Raw genomic sequence first — 27,897 nt, forward strand, 5'->3', positions numbered from 1 at the left:
ATGTTACTTTATTTTCAGGTCTCTATTGGATACCTGCCTGACAAGAGAGTTCTAGGTTTAAGCAAGCTGGCAAAGTAACAAGTGCATTTGTATTGTTGGCATCACAGTATTCACATATTTCATGCATACACAGATAAAACAGAGCACGGCATAGGCACTGTACATCTTTAAATAAATCATTTAATATTCATAAAGTATTATAAAAATAAATACACCATGCACGGTAGACTATTCTCAAAGGGAATTAGTTATTGGTTTACACTTCAGATTACCTTTCTTGGAGTTTATTTCAAATTTACTGGGCTGATAATATTTTTGTCTCTTTTTAATAGGTTAGTCGAGATTTAGTAGACGTCTACAAGGTATGTTAACTCGATAAAATTTTAATACACAGTGAAATAAATCCATTTTCCTTTAGTGAGCGATTATTCATATACATTTCAAAAATAATATTTTAATATGAATTTTAATCTGGTACGAGGTGGTACGATTATACTTCTTAGATGCGTTTCACGTGTCATCCGCACCTTCACTACAAATATGGAAACATGAATAAAATGGATTTTGTTGTTCTAAATTTTCATAATATGGGACAAAGTTTTATCTACTTGACAGTATATTAAAATTATTCATAGGCTAGTATATGGGTTTAGGACTAGCCAAAGCTTCCTGGTCTGTGCGAATACAAAGCCACTCAACTGATGATAATTGAATCGCAAAGTTCTGAACATCATCATACTATAATAAACTCACTTATATGACACCAGAAAAACTTTTATTACGAACTTCAGGAAATTTTTATTCTGTGCGAGTGTAATTTGTAATAGGGGTCAAAACATTTTTGTTTTGCCTCCGTTTACCTTCATGAAGAACTTTAAAATTTTCTCCATTCTTGTGGTGTAGATGACGTCACGATACGTCACACGCTGATCAACAGCACTGGCCCCACCTATATAAATGTAATAGTACTTCTGTTGCATGTCCATGTAAATATTTCGCAGGGTGTGTATAAATCCTCACCAAAGTTGGTATGGAAGTTCACCAGGTTTATGGGAAAATGCACACAAATTTTAATTTTGTGAATTTATTAGTGTTTTTCCAGTTTTTGTTTTTTACCACTGGTTCGCACCCTGTTGATGAATCTTCAAATTTAGAAGGTTGGGTCCATCAAAAGAAACATGCAAATTTACGGTTTGACATTTTTTTTTCCTATTTGTATGGGAGTTTGTTTTTTTTAAGTTATATAAAATAAAACTTTTCCTGCCCTAAGACAACCTTTCATTAATCATGAATTTACACAACTTTTGTTCAGGATATACGTACCACATCTTATTACCTAATAAGCCACGTTCATTACCAGCTTACATATTTAATTCCGATCTGTGCAGGCAGATAAGGTTGTTTTGACCAGAGGTAAATATTTATTTACACCACAGTTAATTCACAATGAATATATGGTGATCGTTTCCTTATTTGGAAAAATTTATCATTTATATATAAATATTTTCGCACTGAAAAACATTAATTCAATTATATATATTTTTTTTAACTGTGAAATTTCTATAATACAACCGCTGACCCTAATACAGTAAACGTTAGCAAAGAATATGACACATTTGATTGCCAGCGCCCCAAACTGGTTACTATGTGAAGCTTGTTCCCTAGCCGACAGATAATTTCTAACTAAAAGTAATAACACGCACTGTTAGAATTTTTAGACAGAATAACGTGTCTCAATTCATGTCGTACAATAAAAGGTTAAAGAGCTCTGTAAAAGTATCAGTAATAGAAAGAGACACCTTAAATTACACGTGAAGTTTTAACAGTTTGTTATTTATCACAATTTAAAAGTGATATATTTGTTGGGTGGCTACATATATCTATACAAGTTTAATCATTACTTCTCTACCAGTTCAAGAGAGGTTGACAAAACAGATTGCCCTTACTATCTTCGAGACTATCAGTCCTACAGGAGTGGGTGTAATTATGGAAGCTACGTAAGTAACAAGTTTATAAAATTAAAATCTTAATATTACCTCCTCAACGTGCTGACCATGCATCAGAAGTTAGCGGCCTATTGCTGCAAACTGGGACAGTATAAGATCAGTTAAGAACAATTACAAACAAAACTGTGTATAAGTGAAGTGTGGAGTTCAGAAATTTCACGGAAAATGATCGGCTATTTCAGGGAAGATTTGACGACAAGGAAAGTATTTTTAACATTAATTCACGAAAACGATCAGATTTACTGTACTAGTGTGATTTTCAAACTGACATTATCATCTCAAATGATCGTATGGTTATTTTATTTATTTTCATTTGCCAGAGGAAATAACGCGAATATTTTTAAGTTTGTTCAAAAATCTAAATTCTCCTTCTAAAGAAGTCTATAAAATAAAGTTCCACCAACGTAATCTACTACAGTCCTTAATTATTGGTCAGAGAGAAGGTAGCCAGTCAACAGTACCCTACTACCCACACTAAATGATTAAAACAGTTTTCTGTTACCACTAGACACCAGAACGTTACTGTATTCGTTTGTATTGTATGATGACCAGTTTAAATAATAATTATTATATTTCTTTTATTCAGCCACATGTGTATGGTGATGCGTGGTGATCAGAAAATTAACAGCAAAACCGTAACCAGCACTATGCTCGGCTGCTTCCGGGAAGATACCAAGACAAGAGAAGAATTTTTAAAATTAATTCATAAATGATTAAGAAACTGAATATTAGTTTTATTTTTAAACGCTAGGGGTGGGAGTTTAAAATGAATATATTATTATCTGAAAGGATTGTGTGGCATTTTATATTTCGTTTGGAAGAGAAAATAACTTTTTTTTTAACATATCCACATGTATTTAGACACTTCTAATAAAAAGTTCTATATAAAGATTAACTTTATTACTCTGGAGTATCTATTGATAACAAATGGACTTTAAACGTCAGACTTAACAATATCAATTTACAGTAGACCACCAGATACTTGGTATTGAGTAATTTAAGACTAAGCATAAATACAATGGTTAAAACTTATGTAGGAATCAGGCGTTCACAGTTTGTTAGGGGTAATAGGTGCAATAAGTGTTTTACTTGGGAACTCTGGACTGGCACGTACTTTTAAGGATGCTAGCAATGAAGATGTGCAATTTTTATGTACATTTTGTAGGCTATCATAATTAAAGTAGAGACAATAGATAGAGAAGTGTACACTGTGGGAAATGGCAGCAGGATTTTAAAAAAGTGGGCCCAAATATTTTTCAGATGCAAGGGATACATAAGCAAACAACAACTTACAGGAAGTTAGAAATGAGTACTATTAGAAATACATTTGAAATATTGGATTCAGTTGTAATGAGCCTATTCTATTTAGAAACAAATTTCAGCTATTGGCATATGTAGGTGAGGAACTACTGGAGCAAAGGCAAAGAGAACAGACATAAGGATGTGAACATCATGGCTACAGCAATACCTTTCAAGACATGGGTAGAACAGTCTGTGGAGTAAATAAGGTGAAAAGAATCAAATTATGCTACCAAGAGGTGGAGGATACAACTGAAAAAGAAAGATGTAATAAAGGAGAATAGCAAGTATGCAGTTTTTGTGGTGAATGTAGGAGCTTTTGATGGAAACAGTAGGTCAAAGGAACAAGGGGTTGATAAAGACATTTAAAGGTCATAACCTAATTTTGTTAGGGTACTGCCCAAAATTAAATGTGGGAATAAAGTTATAAGAAGGTCACAAGGGCTAAATACTAAGCTAAGGTTAGCAAAAATGGGCAGATTGACTGGTTGGACTTGCAAGATCAATTCAGTGGAAGAAGTTTTTTTTTGGAATATATGGTTTACATTCAAATAAGATAGGAGCTGGATAGGAGCTATTAACTCAGCTGTAAGAGAAATTTTAAACTAGGACTAGATGAAGGTGACTGCCAGGAAAACTAAATGCAAAAATAGAATAAGAGGTAGAGAAAAAGTTTAGCATAGGAAATGAGTATAGAAGTGGTTTATAAGGATAGGCTAAACTGTTACTGTCAATGCTCAAAAGTGCAAGAAATAAAACAGATGACTTTATAACTCTGGTAGGAATGAAGATTTTTTACACAATGGGAATAACAAAAACATAGATGATTTGTGACAAATTTCTTTGAATACAGCTTTAATCGAGACAGATTAACTGACAGTAGGGCAGTGACTATACAATGTAAAATGTGAGCTACATCCTGTTTAAGTTGAGGATATCAAAGACTAACATTTGGATTTTCATTGGTGGATATAAATAAAATAGAAAAGGCTTTTAGTGAGAATTTGTTACAGGCCCCCAAATACTACTTGTGAAATTAGTGACAATCTTTATAATGCTATTGAGGTTTCAGCTAAGTTATAGGCAATTTTAATTCTGGCCAAATATACTGGAAAATCCTAGAGTGAAACAGTGAACAAGAAAGGTTTGTGAAAACTGTTCAAGATTGCTTTCTTCAACAATTAGCCAAGGACCCTATTAGAAACAACACTATTGTACATTTATTAACTTCAGGTATGGAGATGATAGAGGGTGAAAATTGGGGAGCATCTTGGTACAAGTGATTGTTGCTTTATTAGATTCAATTATTTATTACACGTTCAGATAAAGAATATTTTTGTTACAAATTTCAAAAAAGCATATTTTGAAGGGTAGCAACAAGAATTACCTATTACGAGTTGTGATACCGAGTTGAGACACTGATCAGATGTAGAAAATTAAGAAATTTTCAAATTTAAGACGAACACATTTCCTTATACAGAAAAGAGAGTAGCTGTAAGTAAAATAAAGAGATTAGCTCACAAAGAGTATGAGAGATAAAATTAAAGCATCATAAATTTAAACTGACTGGGATTACAGGAGATTTAGAATATTATAAAGATCCTGGTAAAACAAAGTTAGGACATAGAAAAGTCAGCCAAAAATTTAAAAGTTAACAGCAAACATTTCTTTAAATGCTGAAATGTCAACAGCATTTGTGGTAGACACCTGGCCAGTTTTTCAAACAGGAATTGAATTTAAATGTTGATGAACCAGATTTCATGAAAAAAAAAAAAATCTAATCATAAGAATCAGGAGAATAAAAACCATGATATACCATGAGGAAATTCTGAAGAGAATTTTATTGGTTATGCAAAAATGGGGAAAATGGTGCAAATACAGTATTACATGTACCACCAAAACAGAAGTTAAGTACTTCAATGCATAAAATAGACAAAATAGTCTAGTCTCAACACAAACTGAATTCTGATAAACTTATCAACTGAGCTAAAAATATATCCCTTTGATGACACTACAACAGTTTTTGCTGATAAGTCAGTTGAACAATGGGAATTTTGAGCCACATAAAATCACACAGACAATGGAGTAGAATTAAAATTTACTGACAAGCATTAAGTTTGACATAAAAACTTCACCTTAACACCCTCAGTTTGACTCTGTGGCTGAAGAAGCAGTACAAATTGTCAAGTACATTTGCAATGTTTGTTTTCTCAGGATTAACTGGGATGAGTATTTCACTGTATGTCACTATAGTGTACAATCAAACAGAACAACAGTCTACTGATTGTTCTCCAAACTTGTTGTTTTGAAGAATCACTGGAATTTATGCCAATCTATAATATAACTCTCATCTTGTACAAACCACTTTGTTATGGCAACAAATTAAAAGTCTGTATTATTGTAAACTTCTTTAGTCAAAATTGAGACTATGTAAAAGTTAGAGCAAAATTTATTTCTGACATAAGCTTAATGCAAAAACTTCCATACCACTTTTTCCAGCAGTCTTATCCAACACTTAAAAATGCCTTGTCTAAACCATTTACAGGCAGACATTAACACTTCCCTAGGTAAAACTGTTGCAACTCAATCAAGATTGACAAAAGAACAAAGATTTTCTTACAATATCTGAAATACATGGAGATAAAACTTTTAATTTTTGCACAGAATCTTGGGTGATTTATGAACTGGAAAACTTGTGAATCTTAAAATAGGTTAATACAAAAATCTGTCAACAATTGACAGTTGTCAACATAACCAGCTGAATAAAAGAAGAGAATTTATGTTTATTTTTAATTAACTTCAAATGTAAACTCAAGATGTTGAAAACCACAAAATAGTCTTAAAAAGACATTTTAAAATATCTAAAGTTTGATACTCTGTTGCTTTCAACAAGTTTGGGAAAATATGAAAACATAACCAAAAGAGGGGATAAAAATATTAAACAAAAAAACAAAATCACAAAATGAGTGGCAACACCTTTCTGAAGCAGAATATATAAGAACCCTTGAAAAAAAAACAAGGGTCTCTTACAGACAGATGACTGTACTTCTGAAGTTACTTCAAAACCTTCAAGTCAGTAGGGACTTTCTAAAGAAAGAGAGAACTTGAGTTGTATTACTGAAGCAGAGTTACAATAGTTCAACAAAATGGAATATAAAACAAAGATACTTAAAAGAAAAATCTAATATGGCATTAAGTTAAAATTATTTTCAGTATCACAATATTCTTACACAAGTTTCTGTTGAGAGATAATGAAAAAATGTTTTTATGCAATTACTCGCAATGTTTGACACTTTACCATTTTAGTTTAACCCGTTCTCTGGAGAGAGAGAAAAAATGGAGAAATGTATAGAGGATATGCAGAAATTAAATGAATTAAAACAAAAAGGTTAATTTGTAAGAATCTCAAATTTTTCTTTCAAATACTACAACTACATAACCAAGAATAAAAAGCCACAGAAAGAAAATGTATAACCATTTCAAGAATATTGTAATTGCAGTTTTTGTTTTTATGAGATCCTTTTCACAATATTTTTAAAGAATTACAAAAGAGTAAGAAATGTTTAACCTAAAAGAGAAGAAATCTTGTTAAATGTCTTAACATTTTACACAAACATTTATGCAGTATTCCATATTAGATCATGTAAAGATGAAATACACTCAACCAAATGGTCAGTCTTCTCTTGTTTAATTTCTGACAAATGAGATGAATAATTTAAAGAGATTCTTTACATGACTCAAACACTATGACTTAATGATTTTAGAAACTGTTTCAACATAAAGTCAAATTCTAGCCATAGAAACAATATCAAAAAATAAAAAAAATGTTAATTTGAGTCAGTGCTAACAGGAGAGATCATATGAACTTTAAATGACTTAGAGAACATGCAGATAAACCTAATCTAGAGTTGTTGCAAATTAAGCATAACCTCTATCTTACGAGTAAAATCCTACCTCTTCCATCATGAGACCTGTATCCTCCACCCCTGCGAGAAAAGTTGCTGTCTCCTCTGTACGAGTCATAAGATGGGCCTCGTCTATCATAATCTCCCTGACCACCTCTAAAGCCACCACCACGCCCTCCTCGGAATCCTCCCCTCCCCCGGCCTCCTCCTCTCCCACTACGTTTTCCTCTTGACATTTCTACCCTGATCCTTGTGCCCTTTATAAGTTGACCATTCATTGAGTTTATTGCTTCATTAGCATCTTCTCTATCATCGAACTCAACAAATCCAAAACCAGGTGGATTTTGTGCTACCCAAACACTAACAATCTTTCCAACCTTCTCAAATTCCATTTCTAGGTCTTCTTTCTGGATATCTTCTGTAAGACCTCCAACAAAGACACGTGTTCCACTATCCCTTCTGTTCATCTTGTGTAATCTGATAAATCAGACATAATGCAAAAGTTTTCATGAAAAAAAAACTTCAATAAAAAGAGTTAGATCAGTCTAATGTAACAACGTTATATTGGAATACTCTTACATGTTTTTTTGTTTTGTTTTTAACTTTTGGGTATTTAGAATACATACAATGTAATAACTAAATTATACACTAAATGCTAAAAGATTGCAACTGACCAAATTTTATTGAAGAGGTGGGCAAAGCCTCCATGGCTGATTAAAGAAAAATTAAAATACCAGAAAACAGAAAAGAGGTTCTTATTTTACATTCTAGCTTCTTAATATCAGTAATAAGAGTTCCTAATTTGTACAAAGCTACAGACTTTGTACTTGGGTATCACATACATCTAAGTTAAACCAATTTTACATTCAACATACAACACACAATAATTAATATTTAGCATTTATTTTTAAATACTTTTAAATTAGCAAATTAATGTATGGTACTAAAATTCTAATAATAATCTACAACTTGATATCAAATTTACTGATATACATTCATATAAAATAATAGTTCAATAAAACCATGTGCAAGAGTCAACAAAACAAAAGGCATGGCCTTTGACTCATGCTAGTAGGATTAAGCAAGCTGCTATGAATAATAATTTACATATCTAGTACAATTCTATATCAATAACATTCCTTACAGTTAAAAGAAAAAGAGAACTTGATTGAAAAATAACTAGAATGAAACTCATAACTGACATTAATTAACAAGAATAAAATAACAGGATTAACTCTTTTACTCAAGGTATCCTTTACTATGCATAGCAGAGTTTTACTATCTTATATTGAAACTTTCATTAAAAAATTTTTTTAGGTTATACCAATAAGTACAGCATAAAATATTAGTTAAAATCTATATTTTAATGGTATATAATTTTCAAGTTCCTAATTTTACAAGGAAATATTTATTAAAAATGCTAAATTTTCCCTAGTATGATGGCTTTCTCTAGGCACCTTTATTTATCCCACTATCCCTTGAAAAAGGGAAAAATTAAACATTGCTGAGACAAACCATAATTTTTTTTGTTTGGTTACTGAACTATAAATACAAAATCACACCCTTATCACATCCTCTCTTTCAGGATATCTTAGCAGTTCCTTCCTAAGTTTAGTTAGATATTACAGACAACAACTGATGGAAAGTCAATGTTTTCATCTATCAAATGATGTATTGTATAATGTATTCTGAACAGATAATTTCACTCAGAGTACAAGCAACATTTCAGTGAAAAGCTTAACATCTAGCTTAGATGAATCTGTAAATGGCAATAAAAACTGGAAGGTAGTGTAAAATGTCTACTTTTGCACATTATTAAGCAATGTACTTTGGTGCATTATTTAATTAAATAAAAATTATTACCATTTGTATAAGAAAGACTTAAATGTCCTCAACAATCCATAGCAAGAAAGAAGATTGTGCAAGTACTTTACTTCTTGTTTTTGATGTTCATTCTTTATTATTATAAAATACTGCATTTTCCTGGCCCGAATATTTTGTTGCTCATAGGCCTAAACTTAAGCCTAGAAGAGCATTTCAATACCAAACAGTAATCAAAACCTCTATATGATCCAAAATGAAATGTACAAGTTACATAGTACTAAATAACAAACAACTAAATAAGAGAATCATAAGTGATCACAAAATTCTTTAGTGCTTCACCACTAGACTAAGTCAATGGTCTAATTTGCCAGTTTTTCATCAAACAATCACATTTTTACTTACCTCAAATGATCTTGATATTAAGACAACATTGTAAGAACATATGAAAAGTAAAAATGCAGAAACACTATCTGGTAATGGCAGCCACTTGCAAAATACTGCAAGTTTGTTTTGATTCCCTTCAGACCATTCTGTTCAGCTGTTGTGCAATAATTTCAAAACACAGACCTATTCTCAGTAAGAGTTCTCACCAACAGTTAAGCTGAATCAATTTTTTTTTTTAAATACAACTCATATTATGGCTTCTATATATATAAAAAAGGGGGGGGGCACTCCTAGAACAGGCTTAGAATAACATTATTACTGGTAATAATACAGATATTCCAGTGGTAATGTAAAGTATACATTTTCAAAAGGTAGATATGATAAGCATATAGCTCACAAACAACAAGTGGGTAAGAGGATTTATGTACCTAAGTCACAAAACAACCCATGAAACATCTTGGTAAGACTGGTAAGAGTGCTGCAACCTTTTCTTTTTTTTAATTTAACTGGTCAAAATGGGGTTGCATCTTCCACACCCGTAAATAAGGTAACTAAAAAAAAAAACCAGCATAAAACGGAGAAGTGATCTCCGTAGGTTAGTTAAGATTAGGTAAAATAAATAATATTATAAAAATGTTTCATGTTGTAAGCATGTGGGTAATGTAATTCAATGGTATACTGTGAACATGCCCAAAGAGATTTATAACTCATAATGGTGCAAACAGTAGTTAACTTACAGTTCAAACAAACAATAAAATTTAACTATAGATGTATACTACTCTCCTTAGGATAAATGAATATAGTTTCATGTTACACTTAAAGTCAATTCTAAACACACACACAAAAGGGGGGTTATGCAGATTTTTTCATCTTCAAATGGTTACCAGGGTTGATCAAATTGACTGATCTCATTTTAGCTAAGATAGAGAAAATAACACAAAAACGTGTTACTGAAAAAACAAAACAAAGAAGGTTTGAAACATATTTAGATTTTAGGGATCACACAAAACTGGAGACTTGAGATTAGAAAAGATATTTTTTAATCTCAACATGAACATTACTTATCACTGTTCAAAACAAATACTGAATATATTAATAGACAATGTTTTTAGCTTATTAAAGATTTGCATACTATATTGAAAGTTTAAAAGTATTATTAAATCTATAAAGACTTCATGAATAGAGAGTTCACTTGGTTAGTTAAAATGACAGAGCTTGCACTGAAAGTTAATAAATTTCCATGTGTGTGTGTGTGTGTGTGTGTGTGTGTGTGTGTGTGTGTGTGTAAAAGAGCATCTAATAACTAGTGCTGATAATTCCTCAAACACTAAAAAGATATTTAATATAAGGATGTGATGGGACTGCCAAGAAAAAATAACTGAAATATTTAGTTTCAAGAAAGAAGATGTTAAAGTCAATGAAGTTTAGATCTCAAAAACAAACTAACGACAAGAATATAAAAAACAATAACATTAACCACAATTTATTTATAATCCAGACTGTCCCATAATTTGGTAACGGTGCCCAAAATGTCAAAACATTTTAGCTTAGGTTGATCATACATAAAGGATGATCTAATTATACCTAAACAGAGAGACTATGTTTAATGGCAAATACTTTTATTATATCCATTCAATTATAATGCTGGGTTTTGGATCTGCTTTTCTCTATTAAATTTCACACAGAAACAGAGCTCAGACTAAATACTTGATGTTTTGAAATATTGAGGTTGATGATAAAATTCTAAAACTTAAGTTCTTTACCCACAACCAATTTTATGATTTTTTGGAAATAAAAATTGAGTTACTTTAACACTACTAATCATTCCAACAACAGAAGAAAACAAAACAAAAAACATTGATGAATAAAAACTGGATGTGATGATAATATTAAACTTATGAACCTTATGATTAAAAGCAATGATTTTTTTAAAGATTTTATAAATCTATGTGAATCCTGTATTTACATTCTTAAGAAAACTGACACAAAAATGTTCATTATTCTATCTCAGAACAACTGGTATGGATACTAACACTTTTACTGATAAGCAGAGAACAATGTTTCAACCTTCCCAGGTCATCTGCAGGTTAACCTGAATTGCGCAAACGTACTGTACACGTAGCACCATTGCCTACCAACTGCCAAAAACAAGACAGCTGATTTCCAGTTGAATTGATACAGATAAAATTGAAGTACAGATATAAGATAAATGTGGAGTTAGATATCCCTTTGAAGCTATCAAAATACAGACCCAGAAATTCAAAGCAGTATCATCCTTCACATTAATTCTTCTGCAACAGGCTTATTATAAACAAATTATATTATAGACAAGTTTATACACTAACTATTTATATTAACTTTTGATGTGATGCACATCTTCACAAAATTGTGGACTTTTAGTAAAGATTACGAGTTTTTTGCATACAAAAAAATACATTTAATTATTTTTTACTAAAGATGTGAACAGAATTTTTTTTACTAGTCTAAGTGTAAAGTGATTTCATATTACAATTTAAAAAACCAAAACTGTTCTTTGCCCTCAATCTTATTTGTGCAGTCTCCTAAATCTCTTAAATACACTTCAAACGTTTGTTTTCAGCAAGACTATATATGTTTTGTCAGTTTCCCTACCCTAACTATGCAAGATCCATCAACTTGACCAACTTTGTAACAATCATTACAAAATAAATAAATTCATACAAATTAGAATATAAATATAGAAATGTTTAGTCCAAGTTGATTGAGTCCCTTAACATTACATAACTTGCAATATTATGGTACAATCAAGTTACTGTGTCCAAGAATATAAAACTGATCTTTAGGCATTACAAAGTCAACCTGTCTTGGCCATGTTTTAATGGACTAGTATTGATTTATTACTATTTAGAAACAAGTTACACTTTTTTCTTAAGATATAAAACAATAAATAAATAACTAAATAAAACAATTATCATCTATTTCAGCTATGACTTTTGAACTTGCAAAATGTGTGTGTGTGTGTGTGTGTGTGTGTGTGTGTGTTACCAAAAGATCATAAATTACAATATTGATATCACAGAATTCCACTATAATTTATCAAACTAATTACTAAGTTGTATTTAGGTGCGAAAAACAAATGAAATTTGGAGTAGAGTAAAGACAACCTACTTTCTTCAAGTCTTGGTTCAAAAGAAAGTTGCAGCCTTTTAACAGATTAAGATGACTGAAGAAACAATCAGAAGGAGATTCTAAGATGTCATTTGGTTATTCACATGTCATTTATTGAAGAAAGTGTATATAAAGGGACAATTTCCAAAAATGGAAAGAGGTGAAGGGGGCTTCTGCATTTGATGCAGTATACAAGCCATATTTCCAGAAAATAAAGATACAAGGTTTTATATTCTAGCTTGTTAATATCATTAATTTGAGTTCTTAATTCATACAAAACTACAGACTTAATATTTTGACATCACAAACATCTAATGTTAACCACTGCTGCATTCACAACACCACATGACTCACAAAAATTAATATTTAAGGCGTTATTCCAAAATTTACCTTTACATAAAACAAATCATCTTGTATATAATATTAAAGTTCGAATTATAAACTACAGTTTGATACCAAAGTTACTGATATAAATTCATAAAATAGTATTTCAATAACATTTTGAATGCAAGCCAACAATCGAGATTGTATTTCCCTTGACCCTTAACACATTACGAAAGGGTTAAAGTATGTTGCAATAATTAAAAAAACAAAAAAGATTTAAATCTTTTCATTTTCCTTAAAACTGAAGTCAAGCTGTAAAAGTAATAAAATATATAATGCACAACTTTCATTGGATAACTATTTTTAATGGAAGGTGGTCCACTGGCTAGGAAAGTTTGAAAACCCACCATAAGCTTCACTTACCAAATCATTTTAATAACTATACAGACAATTACTCTCCTTAGATCTGCACAGAGGACAACAGTAAGACTGCAGATATATAAAAGTCAAAAGGTTTGATTTCCCTCAGTGGATGCAGCAGATGTCCCAATATGTCTTGCTTTAAGACACATAACAGCACAAAACAAAAAACAACACTGGTTTATATAGTTACTGTTCAGGAACTGTTTATTTTGTATTTCAAATTTAATTAAAAAATTGTATATGAATTAACAGATTTGGAGCCATTTTGAATTTTGATACACACACACACAAACCTTAAGCTAAATTTGTTGTGATTTTGCAGCTGACATCCAAAACATCTAATTTTCTCATAATTCACTATGCAAGCTTTCAAGCTTAAAACAAAATCAAAACAAGAGCTCATAAGCATAGCATAAATATGTAGCTAGTAATTCATTTCTAATGGTACATTTGTTTGCGATTCTTACATTTTATTAAAACAGTATAAAAAATTCCAAATTCCTTCTAATGTAAGAATTTGACATTTTCTCTCCAGTTTATTTAGCATCCATCCAAATACAAAATTGAATGTATATTACTTAATACATTGCCATCATAGCCTTCAATTTTATTTGGTTATACAGCAATAAGATTGAAAATTAAACCCCTCTTTCCACACCCACTTGTTTTATCTATCTTCTTTCAAAGATTACCAGTAGTTATTTCTCATGATGCTCAATACTATATTATTTATTACTAACAGGGAGATAAGGTTTTCATCTATTAAAATGACAGTACATTTAATTTTTGTACAGAGAATTGTCAAAATCACTTTCAACAAAAACGTGATTCTCTCAAGAAACACATCAATTAGCTTCAATATTTGTTGCACAGTTTGAAAGCCACAAAAAAACTGATAGATATGAAACACTCTCCTTTTTACATACTATTTTTCTTAAATAATTTTCATTCTTAAATGTACTTTTAATTTTATTTCTAATATAGTACTGGCCCAATAACAAAACTGAGAAATACAAAACATTTTTAATGTCTGATGGCACCCATCTAATAATTTCTCTACCTGTGCATTAGAGTTGATGGTACAAAACAGCAGTTCCCAAACAGTTGGGAGCAACCCCATGATTGGTTGTGAGAATACAACTACAGCTAGGTCTACTTTAGTTCTGATCAACTCTTTCACAATGGGCTTACACATGTTTAGTATTTATATTAACTTCAATGCAGTATATGTATTTCACAAAATCTGATAAGTCATTTAGTAAACATTACAAGTCTATTGCACTAGTATGAAGTAATTTCATAATGAGGTATTTGCAGAGATGCCAACTATTTCAAATGACTGAGCATAATGATTGTAGACAGTCCTTTATCATTTGCAGCTACTAGGCCTGACCAATCTCTCTAAGCTGTTTATTATTATTATTATTATAACTATTATTTATTACTGCTATAGATTGCTCATTTATGACTGTGTTTTGTATACTTAATAAATAAATTTAAAAAAAAATTATTTTTCATATTCTGAATTCTTACTCATAAATGTCGTTATCTGCATCGCTTTTGTCTTCGCCTCAGCCTTTTGTTGGCAAGATGCTGATTTTGTATGTCTGGAACAATCATTTATCCTGCCATGCACCAGAGAAAAATCAATGTGACAAAATGTACATAACGCATGATTGTCACTGACTTTTGATGGAATGACCAGATATTTTGCACTACACTCTTTCCTAAATTTTTGATTCACAGTTTTAGTCCTTTTAGATTTGCCAGAAACAAGACAATCTGGCAAACGAGGCCTCTTTTTTTTCCAACTTGTGAATGATCGCATTGGTGTTTCAATGCCACTTAGAAAATGAGAAATACCCATCTACACGAGCACTGATTGGTTGACGAGCACTGATGATGTAACTATGGATTCTCCCACGTACTCAGTATGGAGAAGCACCACACTCAAACTATTGGTAGACGTCGGAGATACAAATATTTATTATTTCAAGCACAAACATGATTATTGCAAGTAGCCATTTGGACTACGTCTTTTATTTATTATTAAAATTTATTTGTATTTCACTAGAAATTTTCTTTTCACCCCTTTCAAGCCCTGGGGAACAATTTATTACTTTATTGTATAGGCCTATATAATATATAATAATTTGGGAGTTGCAACAAGTCATAATATTTGCCTGTATGAGCATATGGTGGTAATGTATACACCAAAATTGTAATTATTATGCTCAAATCGTAATGGTTGGCATCTCTGTATTTGTCCTATAGATATTTGTGAATATAGGCCATTTCACTATAGTCAAATTATCATTTTCAATTAAAAAGCTATTCTTTTTAACAAAATTCTCAAATATCCTTTGCATAACTTTTAAAATCTAAATAGATTAAGAGTTTGTTTTCAATAAGACTATTTTATCTGCTGTTTTCTCTAACCTAACCCTTTACAGGATCCACCAATTTAAGTGACCTTGTAACCACCTAAAAATAAATAAATAAATATAAATAGCTATTATCATCATAAATGCCTACAAATAACACAAAAACATGAACATTTAGTCTAAATAGCTTAAATTACATGTTATATACTTCTATAGTGTTTTTATAATCAACCTCTCAGCAGTACCTAGCAAATATTTGAAAAAATTTGAAATGAAGTGAAGCAGGTGTACTCGTGTTACTGTATGCAGTCGGTTGTTTAGCGTTTTATAACACAAAGCAACTAGGCTATCTGTACCAAACAACCAGTAAAAAAATAAAACAGTAAAATTATTATAAAGTGTAAAAGGAAATTAAGTTAAAACAAAAACAGTAGTCTACTGCTAGATAAAACTTAAATAGAATTGAAAAGGCCAACAGCTCTTAAAAACATTTGTAAGTTGGACAGTGTCACTATCACCAATAACACTGTCCAACGTCAGGGGTAAACCCATAGCAAAAACATGTTTAAAATGGTGTCACTGCTCATGATCTTAATAACAGCATGACACTAAAATATGTGCTATTGTGACTTGAATGTCACAAGTCCCAGTTTCAAGGTATGCAGTTTGGGTGGCCAGTTTCTCTCCAAAATGAGAGGAAAATTATTCCTGCCCTGTGGGTCACTGTCAACCCTCCAAGAAAAGGTAAAGGTAGCAATCAAAGCAATCAATAGCAGCAAGACTGACTAGGTGCATAAAAGGTATAAACACCAGTATTGAAGAGAGAAAGGTTGCAAGCTGAGAGCATAATTCTATGGAACAACTCCTCCCATCAATATCAGCACCTCCCCAAGAGGGTGCTATGACCATTAAAGTCCTCCAAGATTAAATTCAATGAGAGCGTCAAAGCCCGACTGATCATAGATCTCTCAAAAGAAAGGTAGAGCAAACAGTGATGGTACAGCCTAAAGAAACATGCATTGGCTATGGTCTCAAGGGTGTACCAAGTGGCAAAGAAAGGCCTGGCATGTACTATTCAACCAGCAGTGCCACCATTTCATGTACTCGTTCATCACCTAACCTGTCATTTCCAAATAAAAACAACTGCTGAAAGACATCTGTATCAGTAAGTTTTAGAAATGTTTCCTGTAAGAAAAATACATGCAGGACAATAAGGATCAGTTAGCCCCTTGACTTAATCCAAATTAGAATGGAAACCTCAATAGTTCCACTGTGTCAAAGTGGTCATTTTTACTTAGGTGGAAGAGAACTGATGGGAGAGCCCTTTTGTTTTTGACGTTTTTTCTCTTTATTAGGAGGTCTATCGACCTCTTTGGATCCTGCCCTGAATTAAGTGGACAGATCTCTGTTGATGGACAAAGATGTCAGTGACCGAGGGTGTGAACAAATAATAATTCTACATTTCAGGACCAGAGAAGATCAACCTGTAGAAACACCAGAATCAAGAAATAAAGGAAGTGGATCCAACGAACCACTGGAAAAAGTGGTAGGGAGAGAGATTGGAGTAGACATTGACTTGAAGGAAAAAAAAAACTTCACAGCATTAAAAAATGACTGTTAGAAGCATAGAGAGTTCTGTCTGTATATCCACTGTGTAAGTAAAATGGAGTGCACCAGCATAAGTCCAAGATGAAGCAAGTGACAATAACTTTTGAGCCTCTAGGTAGGTGATATTGTTCACAGTCTTTATTATGGATTGCACCTCTTTCTCCTCCACCTACTTAGGGAAAGATCAAATGTATGAAGGGTGTGAACTACTGCAGTCAACACAGTGTGGTTGCAGTGTGTACTTATAAGCATTGTGGTCTTTGCCACCACAAGGAGTACATGTGAAAGAACCACAACAAAATGTCTTCAAGTGACTAAACCACTGAAACAGGAAATATCCAAGATGGTTGGGAATATATGACAATACCTTTCATTTTAAATATCCTGCCTTGATAGTAGGAGGTAAACATGGCAATTTTAACATCAAAATTAGTCCATTTGTAGGTAGTATTATTCCATCTTTCTGGGTGGAGATATGTGGCACCACAGAAACACCTTGCCTGGAGAAATCAGTGAAGATCCTCAATTCAGGAATGTTCTTTAAATTCCTTTAATTATAACTCCATTGGAAGAATTCAAAGTTGCATGTGGAGTAACCACAATGGATATATCTTCCATGGTCCTTAACGTCAAGAGTAATTTGGTGTCTTGTGGTACATATGTTTCCACCAAAATGTCTTTCAGAACAAAGCTTCCTTACTGACTTAGGGGAGCCAGCAGGCCCTTCTAATCCCTTCTGAATGAGAAAAGCAGACATCTGCCCTAAGAATTTCTCAGATAATGAATACAAAATGGTACAGAATCTGGCTGTGATGATGGTTGTTGAACAGTCATCAATTTGTAACCATTTGCCAATTATCCTTTGTTTCCAAGTTTTATTCATTTATTTTTTGTTCATGAATGGGGGAATCCATAATAGACAGAATACATTTCAGCACTCACTGTCCCCACCACCACAGAACCCTACGAGGGAACATACACAATGCAAAGGATATTACAGCAAAGCCAATATACTCACCATCACCATCAGACACAATGTTCACAACACCTGTTGAAAATGTCCAACACTGGTACTCAATTGACCTCAACCGAAGTGGACCAGCCAACTGACCCTGGATGGTCCATCCTAGCACTACTCTTCTATAGAAATTCAAGGCCAGTGGTACATTAGCTTGGCTTCCGCCACATTGCCATTGGAAAAAAGAAACAGCCTGTGGCTAAAAAATCTAGTGTTGGTTTCACCACATTGGCAAAAGATAATTTTTCGGTCTTCGATGGTTTTCCTTTATTTATTCTGTTCAAGTTTCGGTCTTAACAGCTTTCGTGGTTTTTATCACCATCCACACCATTAATGATGACAAATGACCAGAGGCACCCCCAAACAAGTTGAAGAAACGTCTTTAAAAACTACCACTGACTGTAATATATATTTTCTTTATATATGTATTTTTATGATTTCAGGGATATGACAACTAACAAATTAAATTAAAAAAATAAATTACTCAGCTATGCTAATGATTTAATTTATTTTCATTTCTTATGCTACATGTTTGATTCTACCCGTGGTACACAAACAGTAATCAGTGAAAACCTGATTTTCGTCAAACCAACATACGGTCTGTATCAAAGTGGAAATCCCAAATTTCGTTTCACATGTGTTTGAATTGAGATCATGACAACTCCAATATCAGATAAAAAGATGTCTAAGCAGTTAGATATAAAGTGTTTATTTTCAAAAGAAGGTTGAAGCAACAACTGATGATGGGAAATCCACTTCCAAAAGAAAACAGCTCTGAAGAAACTGAAGCTTGCAGCAGTAATCAGACTGGTGTGAAAGAAAAATATACCCACGATTTTAACAGAGTTGTTAAAGAAAGTTGATTTTCACAGTTTCCTTGGCTGGAACATGTTTCCCAACAAAATGCATTTCATTGTAAATTATGCAGGGACAATAAGACGACAAATATTCATGCTACCTCAGGGAAAACTGCTACTAAGCCTAAAAAAGACAATTAGTGAAGCATGCACAGTCAGAAGATCATTGCAGTGCAGTAGCATCACAAGTTTTGAAGAAGGACCTGTCAACTGCTGCTGTGAATGAGTATGTGGAGTGTAAAGGTGGCATTCAGGCACAGATGGCCATATCACTTATACAAGCAAAGGAAGCCATCCCAACTGTGAAGATTCATTCCCTCCTTTCACTACAAGTATTCAAGAATTCACTAGAGTTCTTCATTTTGTATTAATAAGATACTTTCTATTTTTTACACTATTTTCTTGAAAGAAAAGGCAATTTGACAATTTTCTAAAAGTGAAACATTTTGAAAATATCTATCACAAATTAAGTAGCTAGCCAACTCTTCCAAATATCTTTGTTTATTACTTTAATTGGTGGTCTTATTTCAAAATACAAGTTTGTATGCATTTTTTAACAGGGAGTGACCTCTCTAAAGAAACTATAGACTCAGTCACAAAGTGGAACAGAGAGCTTCATATACACCCACAGCCAGTCTCCGGATGATACATACAGTGCCCTAAACCATGTAGTTCAGGATGAAATGCAGGCAGACTTTCGTGCATCGCCTTTCCCATTTCTTGCTCTTCAAGCAGATGAAGCAACTGATGCAGGAAACACCTCTATACTGATAATTTATATCAGGTATCTTTCATCATTACGCTGAGGTTACAAGTCGATTCCTTGCTGCGAGTGAGCTGACCAACACTAGGGCTGAATCTATCTGCAACACAATGCACTCAGTCATGGCAGATCAAGCATTGTTTGATGTTGACTTGGTTGGACTTGCAACTGATGGTGCAAATGTCATGGTGGAAATAAAAACAGGTGTTGCTACAAAATTTAAGGAGGAATGCCCCTGGATAATAACAAGTCATTGTTTGGCACACAGATTACAGTTGGCAGCTGAAAAGGCAGCAAACCAGGTGCCATACCTTGTGAAGTATTTCAGTTTTGAACCAGTTTGCAAAAAGCCTGAAATATTCTCCCAAGTTGTGTCAGGTTCTGGAAGAGAGCAAAGCAACAAAACTGATCAAGTGTTCTTCACACGATGGTTCTCTTTTAATGATTCCATCCAAGCACTAGTCAACTGTATTGCATCTGTGATAAGTTGCCTGCAGGTCATAGCAATGGAACGTGGTACTCCAGACCGAGCCTCGCTACATGGTCTAGTCCAGCAAATGTCATGTTACAGCTTTGTCATGACGACACGTTTTGACTGATGCTGTTGGCATTCTTGGAATTTTGTCAACATCTCTACAGAGAGCTGATTTATCTTATGATCAGGCTAAAGCAATTATTAATGGGTCAATTCTGTCAATTCAGTTGCTGGTACACATCCCTAGTCCTTACACACAGATTGCACTGAAGGAACTCCCACAAGCTCCTGATGCCAATGGTTACACTTCTTATAGAGGCCATGACATCAAAGATAAACAACGTGAAAAGTACAGATCAGCTGCCGAGTGATTTGTTGAAGAGGTGGTTACAAAACTACAAGTAGCATTCCCAGACACTAACATCATGCCATTTTTTTCAATATTTAGTCCATGTTACAGAAGAGCAGTATCTGATGAGGATGATCTGAAGAAAATTACTTTGTTTAGCCACAGTGGCTAAGAGTTATATTTCTAGTGGAAGCCCAGATTAGGGTTGGACCCTTAACCACCAGGATCCTCTCCTCTCCTTCAGGGGATCACCATGCATAGCAAGTATATGGACAGATGTTTAGATCCCCGAAGAAGTAAACAAAGTACAGAACCTGCTCTAGGAGGTCTCCTCTCTAAGGGGTACTGTATCCAGAAATATAAGACAGACCTTTACAAAGTGACCCATCTTTGCTGTGTTTCACTCCACTATTATTTTATAAAATACAGTCACATTTCAGTTTTAATACATTATATATGTATACATACACACAATTACCGTTTGAAATAAGTTCTTTAATTTTTCTTAGAACAAAGAACAAATTATGAACTCAAATTATTAATAATGACAAGCTAGAATATAAAATAAGAACCTTATATCTTTATTTTGTCGAGATATGATTTATGGACTGAATCAAACAGTGGCCCAATTCAGCTCTCTCCATTTTTTAAAATGGTCTCTTATCTACACTTGCTCCAACCTACAATATGTGAATTACAAATCAACAGCTTAGAATGTCCACCCAGTGGTTTTCTCAGTCATTTTAATCTGTGAAAAGACTACCAAGTTCTTTCAAATAAAGATTTCAAGAAGGTAGGTTGTCTTTAGATTGCTTGAAGTTTTTTCTTTTTTTAATCTAAATATATCTTAGTAAGCTTAATAAATAGTGGAATTGTATGGTATTAGTATAGTTATTTATAATTTTTTGGTTATTCAACTATATATATAAAACCAATAATTTTTTGTGTGTGTTTAACACTCCTACGAAAAGTGGGGCCTATTAGGCACCAGAGCAACTTGAAAGGTTATTAATATTAGGCTAATAATTTTGTATTTAAATGAAATTGCCATTTAAATCCATTAATGAATGGATTAACGAGATTCCCACTGTCCCTATCTACTATCTAGCAAAACCACAGCCAGGGGAACGGGCTTGGAGAAATCAGGACTATAAACGTCTTTTCGTAGGAGTGTTAATATCCTCCACGTGTAAAATTTTAAAAGGCTTAGCAACCTATGTCCAGCAGCAACCAAGTTCAAAGGTCAGGCAAGAGATAATTGTTTACTTTACTTCTTGATTTATTGTTATATAATGTTTAGAAAAATAATTTCAATAAATTTATTTCTAAATAGTAACCTTTATACATATATAGTGTATAATAATTGGAATGTGACTATATTACAAAATACTAGTCCACTAAAACAAAGCCAAGACAGCAAAGGCTGAAGGGAAGTTCTATATTAGATATGGTAAATAGGCAGGACTAGAAGATCAATGTAATAAAAGAATAAATATATATCATTAGGAAACTTTAGCTACTTAGACTACACACTTGTATTTGTGTTATATGTAGTCATTCTAGCATGAAAAAAAGCATAATTTATATTTTATTATGGTTGTAAGGTTGGTGAAGTGACAGATCATACAGAGTATAAAAAATAAAATAAATCTTACTGAAAACAAACATTTATATATATATTTGAAATTTTAAAGATTATGCAAATAGAGATTTTTGGGATAAAGAATATTCTTTTTAAAATCATAACATAAAATCACTTTGTACTCAGACTAGTAACAAAACAGACAATATTTTCATAAACAAATGTTCTATTAAAAACAAAAGATTTTTTGTGTATAAAATACTTGTAATCCTTGTTACAAATTACCACATTTTATGTGGATACACATAACGTATCAAAAGTTATAGTACAAATACTTAACGTGGGCAAATGTATAGAAAAACTATTATACAGAGCTTGTCCCAAAAGGGTTGAGCTAGGTAGTTAGCAGTGCACCGACATCCACATTAAAATTAAGGTACATTTCCTAATACTACTACTATTATCTCCATCTCACAAATTCAAATTCACTCACTACCTCAGTACTGCAAGAGAATTATAATAAAACAGAATATATCCACTACAAAAAAACTATTAAGATCATCTTTATTTGATACCTATGCAACTGTTCATCATAAGTATATTACTTAAAGTACAGCCTATCAAATATGAGGGGCAAGACTACCACCCCTAATCCCAAAGTATATCCTTACTTCAAGTTTTATAGCTAATTAAAATAAATTTTACAAAATCAAGTTTGGACAACAACAACAGTCAAAATGAAGGTAAATTCCTTAATGAGTTAATCAAAAACAAGATCATTCATGAAAATAATTTCTGGTGTATTCACAGAATAATTATTGGTAAAAACCAATTTCTAATACATGGAAAAGCCAGTGCATTTTCATAACACTACTTCTAAGAATGGCTTTTTGTATATCACACAACTTAGCAACAAAAGTATAAAATGAATTATAGAGACAACAAATCAGAAAAAAAAAAGTGATTTCTTAATTTAGTCTCAGTTGCTTAATTTTTAAATGAAAAACTGTCAATATAACAAAAAATAGCTCAATTCAGAAATATTTAAGTTCAAAATTAAAGACATTTTTGCTTTCAAAACAAATTTTATACACTTGGCTCCAGTGTAGGTGATTTCACACTATACATTTACAGTAGGCTTATTATATATGTAAAAACAGCTCATATGGGTTGCTAAAATATTCGGTCATTGTCAGGTTCACAAAAAAAGAAAGAGGTAATTGACCGGAAGCTGACCACATGTTTGAAAGGGGTTGTGTAACTGAGTGCTGGAATGTAGAGGGCAGTGTTAGATGTTTGAATTTATATTTTTATATTATTTATTTTATTATTTTTAAAATAGGTATAAAGGTGTTCCTTTGTATTGGTTTATTTTAGGTAGGTTGTTGTATAAGTAAGGCTTTTTTAATTTTGAGTTTGTTTATGTTTGTTTCTGTATTTAGAGTTTGAGTGTTTTCTATGGTTATGTTGTGTTTATTTGACTTGCAGTGTTCAAAAACATGTGAAGGTGACTTTTTATGTTCTTTGAATCTGGTTTCCATTTTTCAACTTGTTTCTTCAATATAGAAGTCGTGGCAGTTATCACATTGCATTTTATGAATAATGTTGGTGTGGTGTTTGTCAGTGTAGTTTTTACACAGTATATACCTTAGTTTTGTGCTTGGTTTGTGAAAAAAAATTTGATATTGACTGGAATGTCATATTTTGTTACTAGTTTTTGCCAAATTTGTTGATTTTGCTTTCTGTCTCGGTGTGTTTTCTACAGTTTGTGGAGGAAACTTACTGATGTTGATGAAGTAGTGTTTTATTTTGTTTAATTCATCATTAATTTTATCTGATGAGCATAGTTTTATGGCTGTTTTTATTTGGTTTTTTAGTGTGTTGAGTTTTTATTTTGTTTCATGTGCTGAGTCTCAAGGAATCAAGGAATGTATAGTCCAGTATGGGTGATTTTTCGGTGGATTTCTGTTTTAAATTGTATGTCGGTTCTTGTAATTTTGAGGTTAAGAAATGATATTTGATTGCTTTCTTCCTGTTCACATGTGAAGTTGATGTTGGGATGTAAAGAGTTAATGTGATTGAAAAAAAAAAAATTGTGTGTTCTGTAGATCTGAATCCTGCAACCGTGCCATCTACATATCTGTACCAGTATAGTGGTGGATGTAATGCTGTGCTAATTGCTTGTGTTTCAACTTGTGTCAGAAAAAATATTGGCTACAACTGATGATACTGGGTTGCCCATGAAGTTTGTCTTCATCGTGACAAATTCTACGAGAGTTGCTGGGAATGTCTATAGATGGGTTAGGGTCTCGGATATAGAGTTCTAAGGCTATCGTGCAGGCTTCAGTGGTTGGAACCTCTGTAAAGAAGGATATGTCATTGAAACTGGCAATTAAGGCATTATGATTAAGTTGATTTAGATTAGACTTGAAATTAAAAAGTCGTTGATGAATGAGCTGGCTGATGTTACATATTTGGAGAATGCCCATGCTATGTATTTACCAAGATTGTAATTAAACGATTCATATGTTGACATTATTGGTCGTAATGGACAATATGGTTTATGAGGCTTGGGGACACCATACATTTGTGGTGTGCGCGAGTCGGTTTTACATAGGTAGGAATAAAGTGTTTGTGAAATTGTGTTGGCTTTTTCATTTTTAATAGTATTTTGTTTAGTTGCATTTCATGTGTCTTTGTTAGATTTGTGTGTATTGGTTTAAATTTGTTTGTGTCTGATAGGATGTTCTTCATTTTTTGGATGTATTCGTTCATGTTCATTATGACTATAGAGTTACCTTTATCGGCTTTTAGAATTTGTATGTTTTTGTCTTGTTTCAGGTTTTTAATGGAATTTATGTCTCTTTTTGTAAGATTGTTTTTTAGCTTCTTGTTTTGTGAAATTATGTTGATGGTTTTGTTAGAAAATCATTTAAAGTTGTTTTTAGGTGTTTCTGGAAAATAAATTTTTAATTTTTCCTGGGATGTTTAATTACAATCTTGGTAAAAAAAGAGCATGGGCATTCTCCAAATACATAACATCAGCCAGCTCATTCAAAGACTTTTAATTTCAAATCTAATCTAAATCAACTTAATCATAATGCCTTAATGCCCAGTTTATATGATATATCCCTCTTTACAAAAGTTCAAACCACTGAAGCCTACAAGATAGCTTTAGAACTCTATATCCGACACCCTAAACAGTCTACAGACATTCCCAGCAACCAATTAGCAACCCTCATAGAATTCACCACAATGAAGACAAACTTCATGTTCAGCAACCACAACTATATACAAACAAATGGCTTAAGCATGGGCAATCCAGTATCATCAGTTCTAGACAATATTTTTCTGACACAAGTTGAAACACAAGCAATTAATATAGCATTACATCCACCACTGTACTGGTACAGATATGTAGATGACATGGTTACAGGATTCAGATCTACAGAACATACACTTATTTCTTTCAATTACATTTACTCTATACATACCAACATTAACTTCACATGTGAACAGGAAGAAAGCAATCAAATATCATTTCTTAACCTCAAAATTACAAGAACCGATACACAATTTAAAACAGAAATCCACCAAAAAAATCACTCATACTGGACTATACATTCCTTGGGACTCAACAGATGAAACAAAATAAAAATTCAACACACTAAGAAACAAAATAAACACAGCCAGAAAACTATGCTCACCAGATAAAATTAATGATGAATTAAACAAAATAAAACACCACTTCAACATCAATAAGTTTCCTCCACAAACCGTAGAAAACATTATACGCACACATGTGAACAGAAAGCAAAAATCATCAAACAAAAGTAAATATATCTCATAAATCACAAAACCATATACTGCTGCATACCATATATTCCCAACATCAGCAGAGAAATAACCAACATTTAACAAAAACTAGTAACAAAATATGACATTCCAGTTAATATCAAATTTATTCAAAAACCCGACACAAAACTGAGGTATATACTATGTAAAACCTACACTGACAAACACATCACACCAACATTATTTATAAAATTCAATGTGATAACTGCCATGACTTCTATATTGGAGAAACAAGTAGAAAAATGGAAACCAGATTCAAAGAACACTAAAAGTCACCTTCACACGTTTTCGAACACTGCAAGTCAAATAAGCACAATATAACCATAAAAAATACCCAAATACTAAATAACATAAACGCAAAATTAAAGAAGCCTTACTTATACAACAACTTACCCAAAATAAATTAATACAAAGGAACACCTTTACACCTACATTAAAAATAATAAAATAAATAATATAAAATTATATATTCAAACATCTAACACCGCCCTCTACATTCCGACACTCAGTTACATAACCCCTTTCAAACATGTGGTCAGCTTCCGGTCAATTACCTCTTTCTTTCTTTGTGAACCTGACAATGACCGAAGAAGGTTGAAATGTCGTTCGCTCCTCGTTGTAAAATATTTTATCAACCCAAACGAGCCGTTTTTACACATATATTTCTCTACAAGTGGGTTTTCTCGTCATCACCGATTAGGCTTATGCTAACATTCACGGAACTCCTCCCACAAAGCCCCATTGTACCCCCGTCACAAAAATCGTAATCAATAGGGTAATCTCTATTTTGAGAAATAAAATTTGACGTGACACACTATCTTATATATTACACGCAGTTTTATATTCCGTTGTTTGTTAAATTACACACTTCTTTGCGTTATAGTTTATATTCTTTAGTCAGTCAGTCAACATTAACAATCTGATGAAACCTCTCGAAATAACGTTAAGTGAAATAAAGTTTCTTCCCTTTACAATATGAAACATAACAATTTTAGAAACTTTTGTATTAAGACTAGTGATAATAGTAATATTTTATCATTATCAAGGTCTTGCAGACAACATTCTCCAAATTTCTAATTCGCAGTTCCAAATAAGCTCGTAAGCCTAATCTAGTTAAGAGTGCGTGAAAATGATACTAATCTCCATGGCTTAGACCCATAAAATAAGATAGATATTATAAACTATTTTCTAGTTATTGTGCTCGTCCTTAAACAATTGTATTGAAAAATATAATTGTTAAAAAGAATTACACTTATTAAATTATCTTTAAATATACCTCAATGCTCTTCACCTTCTCAACGCGCACTCAATTCCTTCTTCCTTTTGTTTCAAATGGTCGTTTAAATGTTGTGCAATTCATATTTACTACTCGGCGTTAAACCGCTTCTAACAGGTTTTCAAAAACGGGGTTTTAACATGTGTGAACAAGGATTTTATTCAATAATATAAATATTTCAGACAATAACATTTAGTATACATTTTAAATAATAGAATATGTCGCAATACAACTTTCATAGGGTATATATAAGATAATACTTATTTTGAAAATTATTACTCATTACTCCTGTTGATCAAATTATTTTCATATTAACCGAATAATTTACTTGAAATTCATACTAAGTATGTGCATGGAACATCTATTGTGATTTAACATACGTAAAGTTATTTGAAAAAAAATTAAATATCACCATTCT

General features: G+C 32.3%; 2 protein-coding genes across 4 annotated transcripts; one reads left to right on the forward strand and one right to left on the reverse strand.

Moving 5' to 3' along the window:
• LOC143251604 (GTP cyclohydrolase 1-like) lies at positions 1-6,328 on the forward strand. Its single transcript, XM_076502873.1, is given in 4 exon segments — positions 1-81; positions 338-362; positions 1,913-1,997; positions 2,593-6,328. Coding segments are annotated over 4 exon segments (318 nt in total). The 3' UTR covers positions 2,720-6,328.
• Positions 5,128-27,636, reverse strand: LOC143252396 (RNA-binding protein Rsf1-like). Of its 3 annotated transcripts, none has more exons than XM_076504438.1 (3): positions 27,480-27,636; positions 7,260-7,687; positions 5,128-6,392 (listed from the first exon to the last, which is right to left on the reverse strand). In XM_076504438.1, exons 2-3 carry the CDS (start codon positions 7,675-7,677, stop codon positions 6,379-6,381), a joined length of 432 nt encoding a protein of 143 aa, XP_076360553.1. In that variant the 5' UTR covers positions 7,678-7,687; positions 27,480-27,636; the 3' UTR covers positions 5,128-6,378. The 3 variants fall into 3 exon arrangements, with proteins under 3 accessions (XP_076360553.1, XP_076360554.1, XP_076360555.1); XM_076504439.1 differs by having other exon boundaries at positions 27,495-27,593; XM_076504440.1 differs by lacking the exon at positions 27,480-27,636 and adding an exon at positions 9,437-9,550.
• Between the last annotated feature and the right edge of the window lie 261 nt (positions 27,637-27,897).

This window comes from Tachypleus tridentatus, chromosome 6 (genome assembly GCF_004210375.1).
Source record: "Tachypleus tridentatus isolate NWPU-2018 chromosome 6, ASM421037v1, whole genome shotgun sequence".
Lineage (NCBI taxonomy): Eukaryota > Metazoa > Arthropoda > Merostomata > Xiphosura > Limulidae > Tachypleus > Tachypleus tridentatus.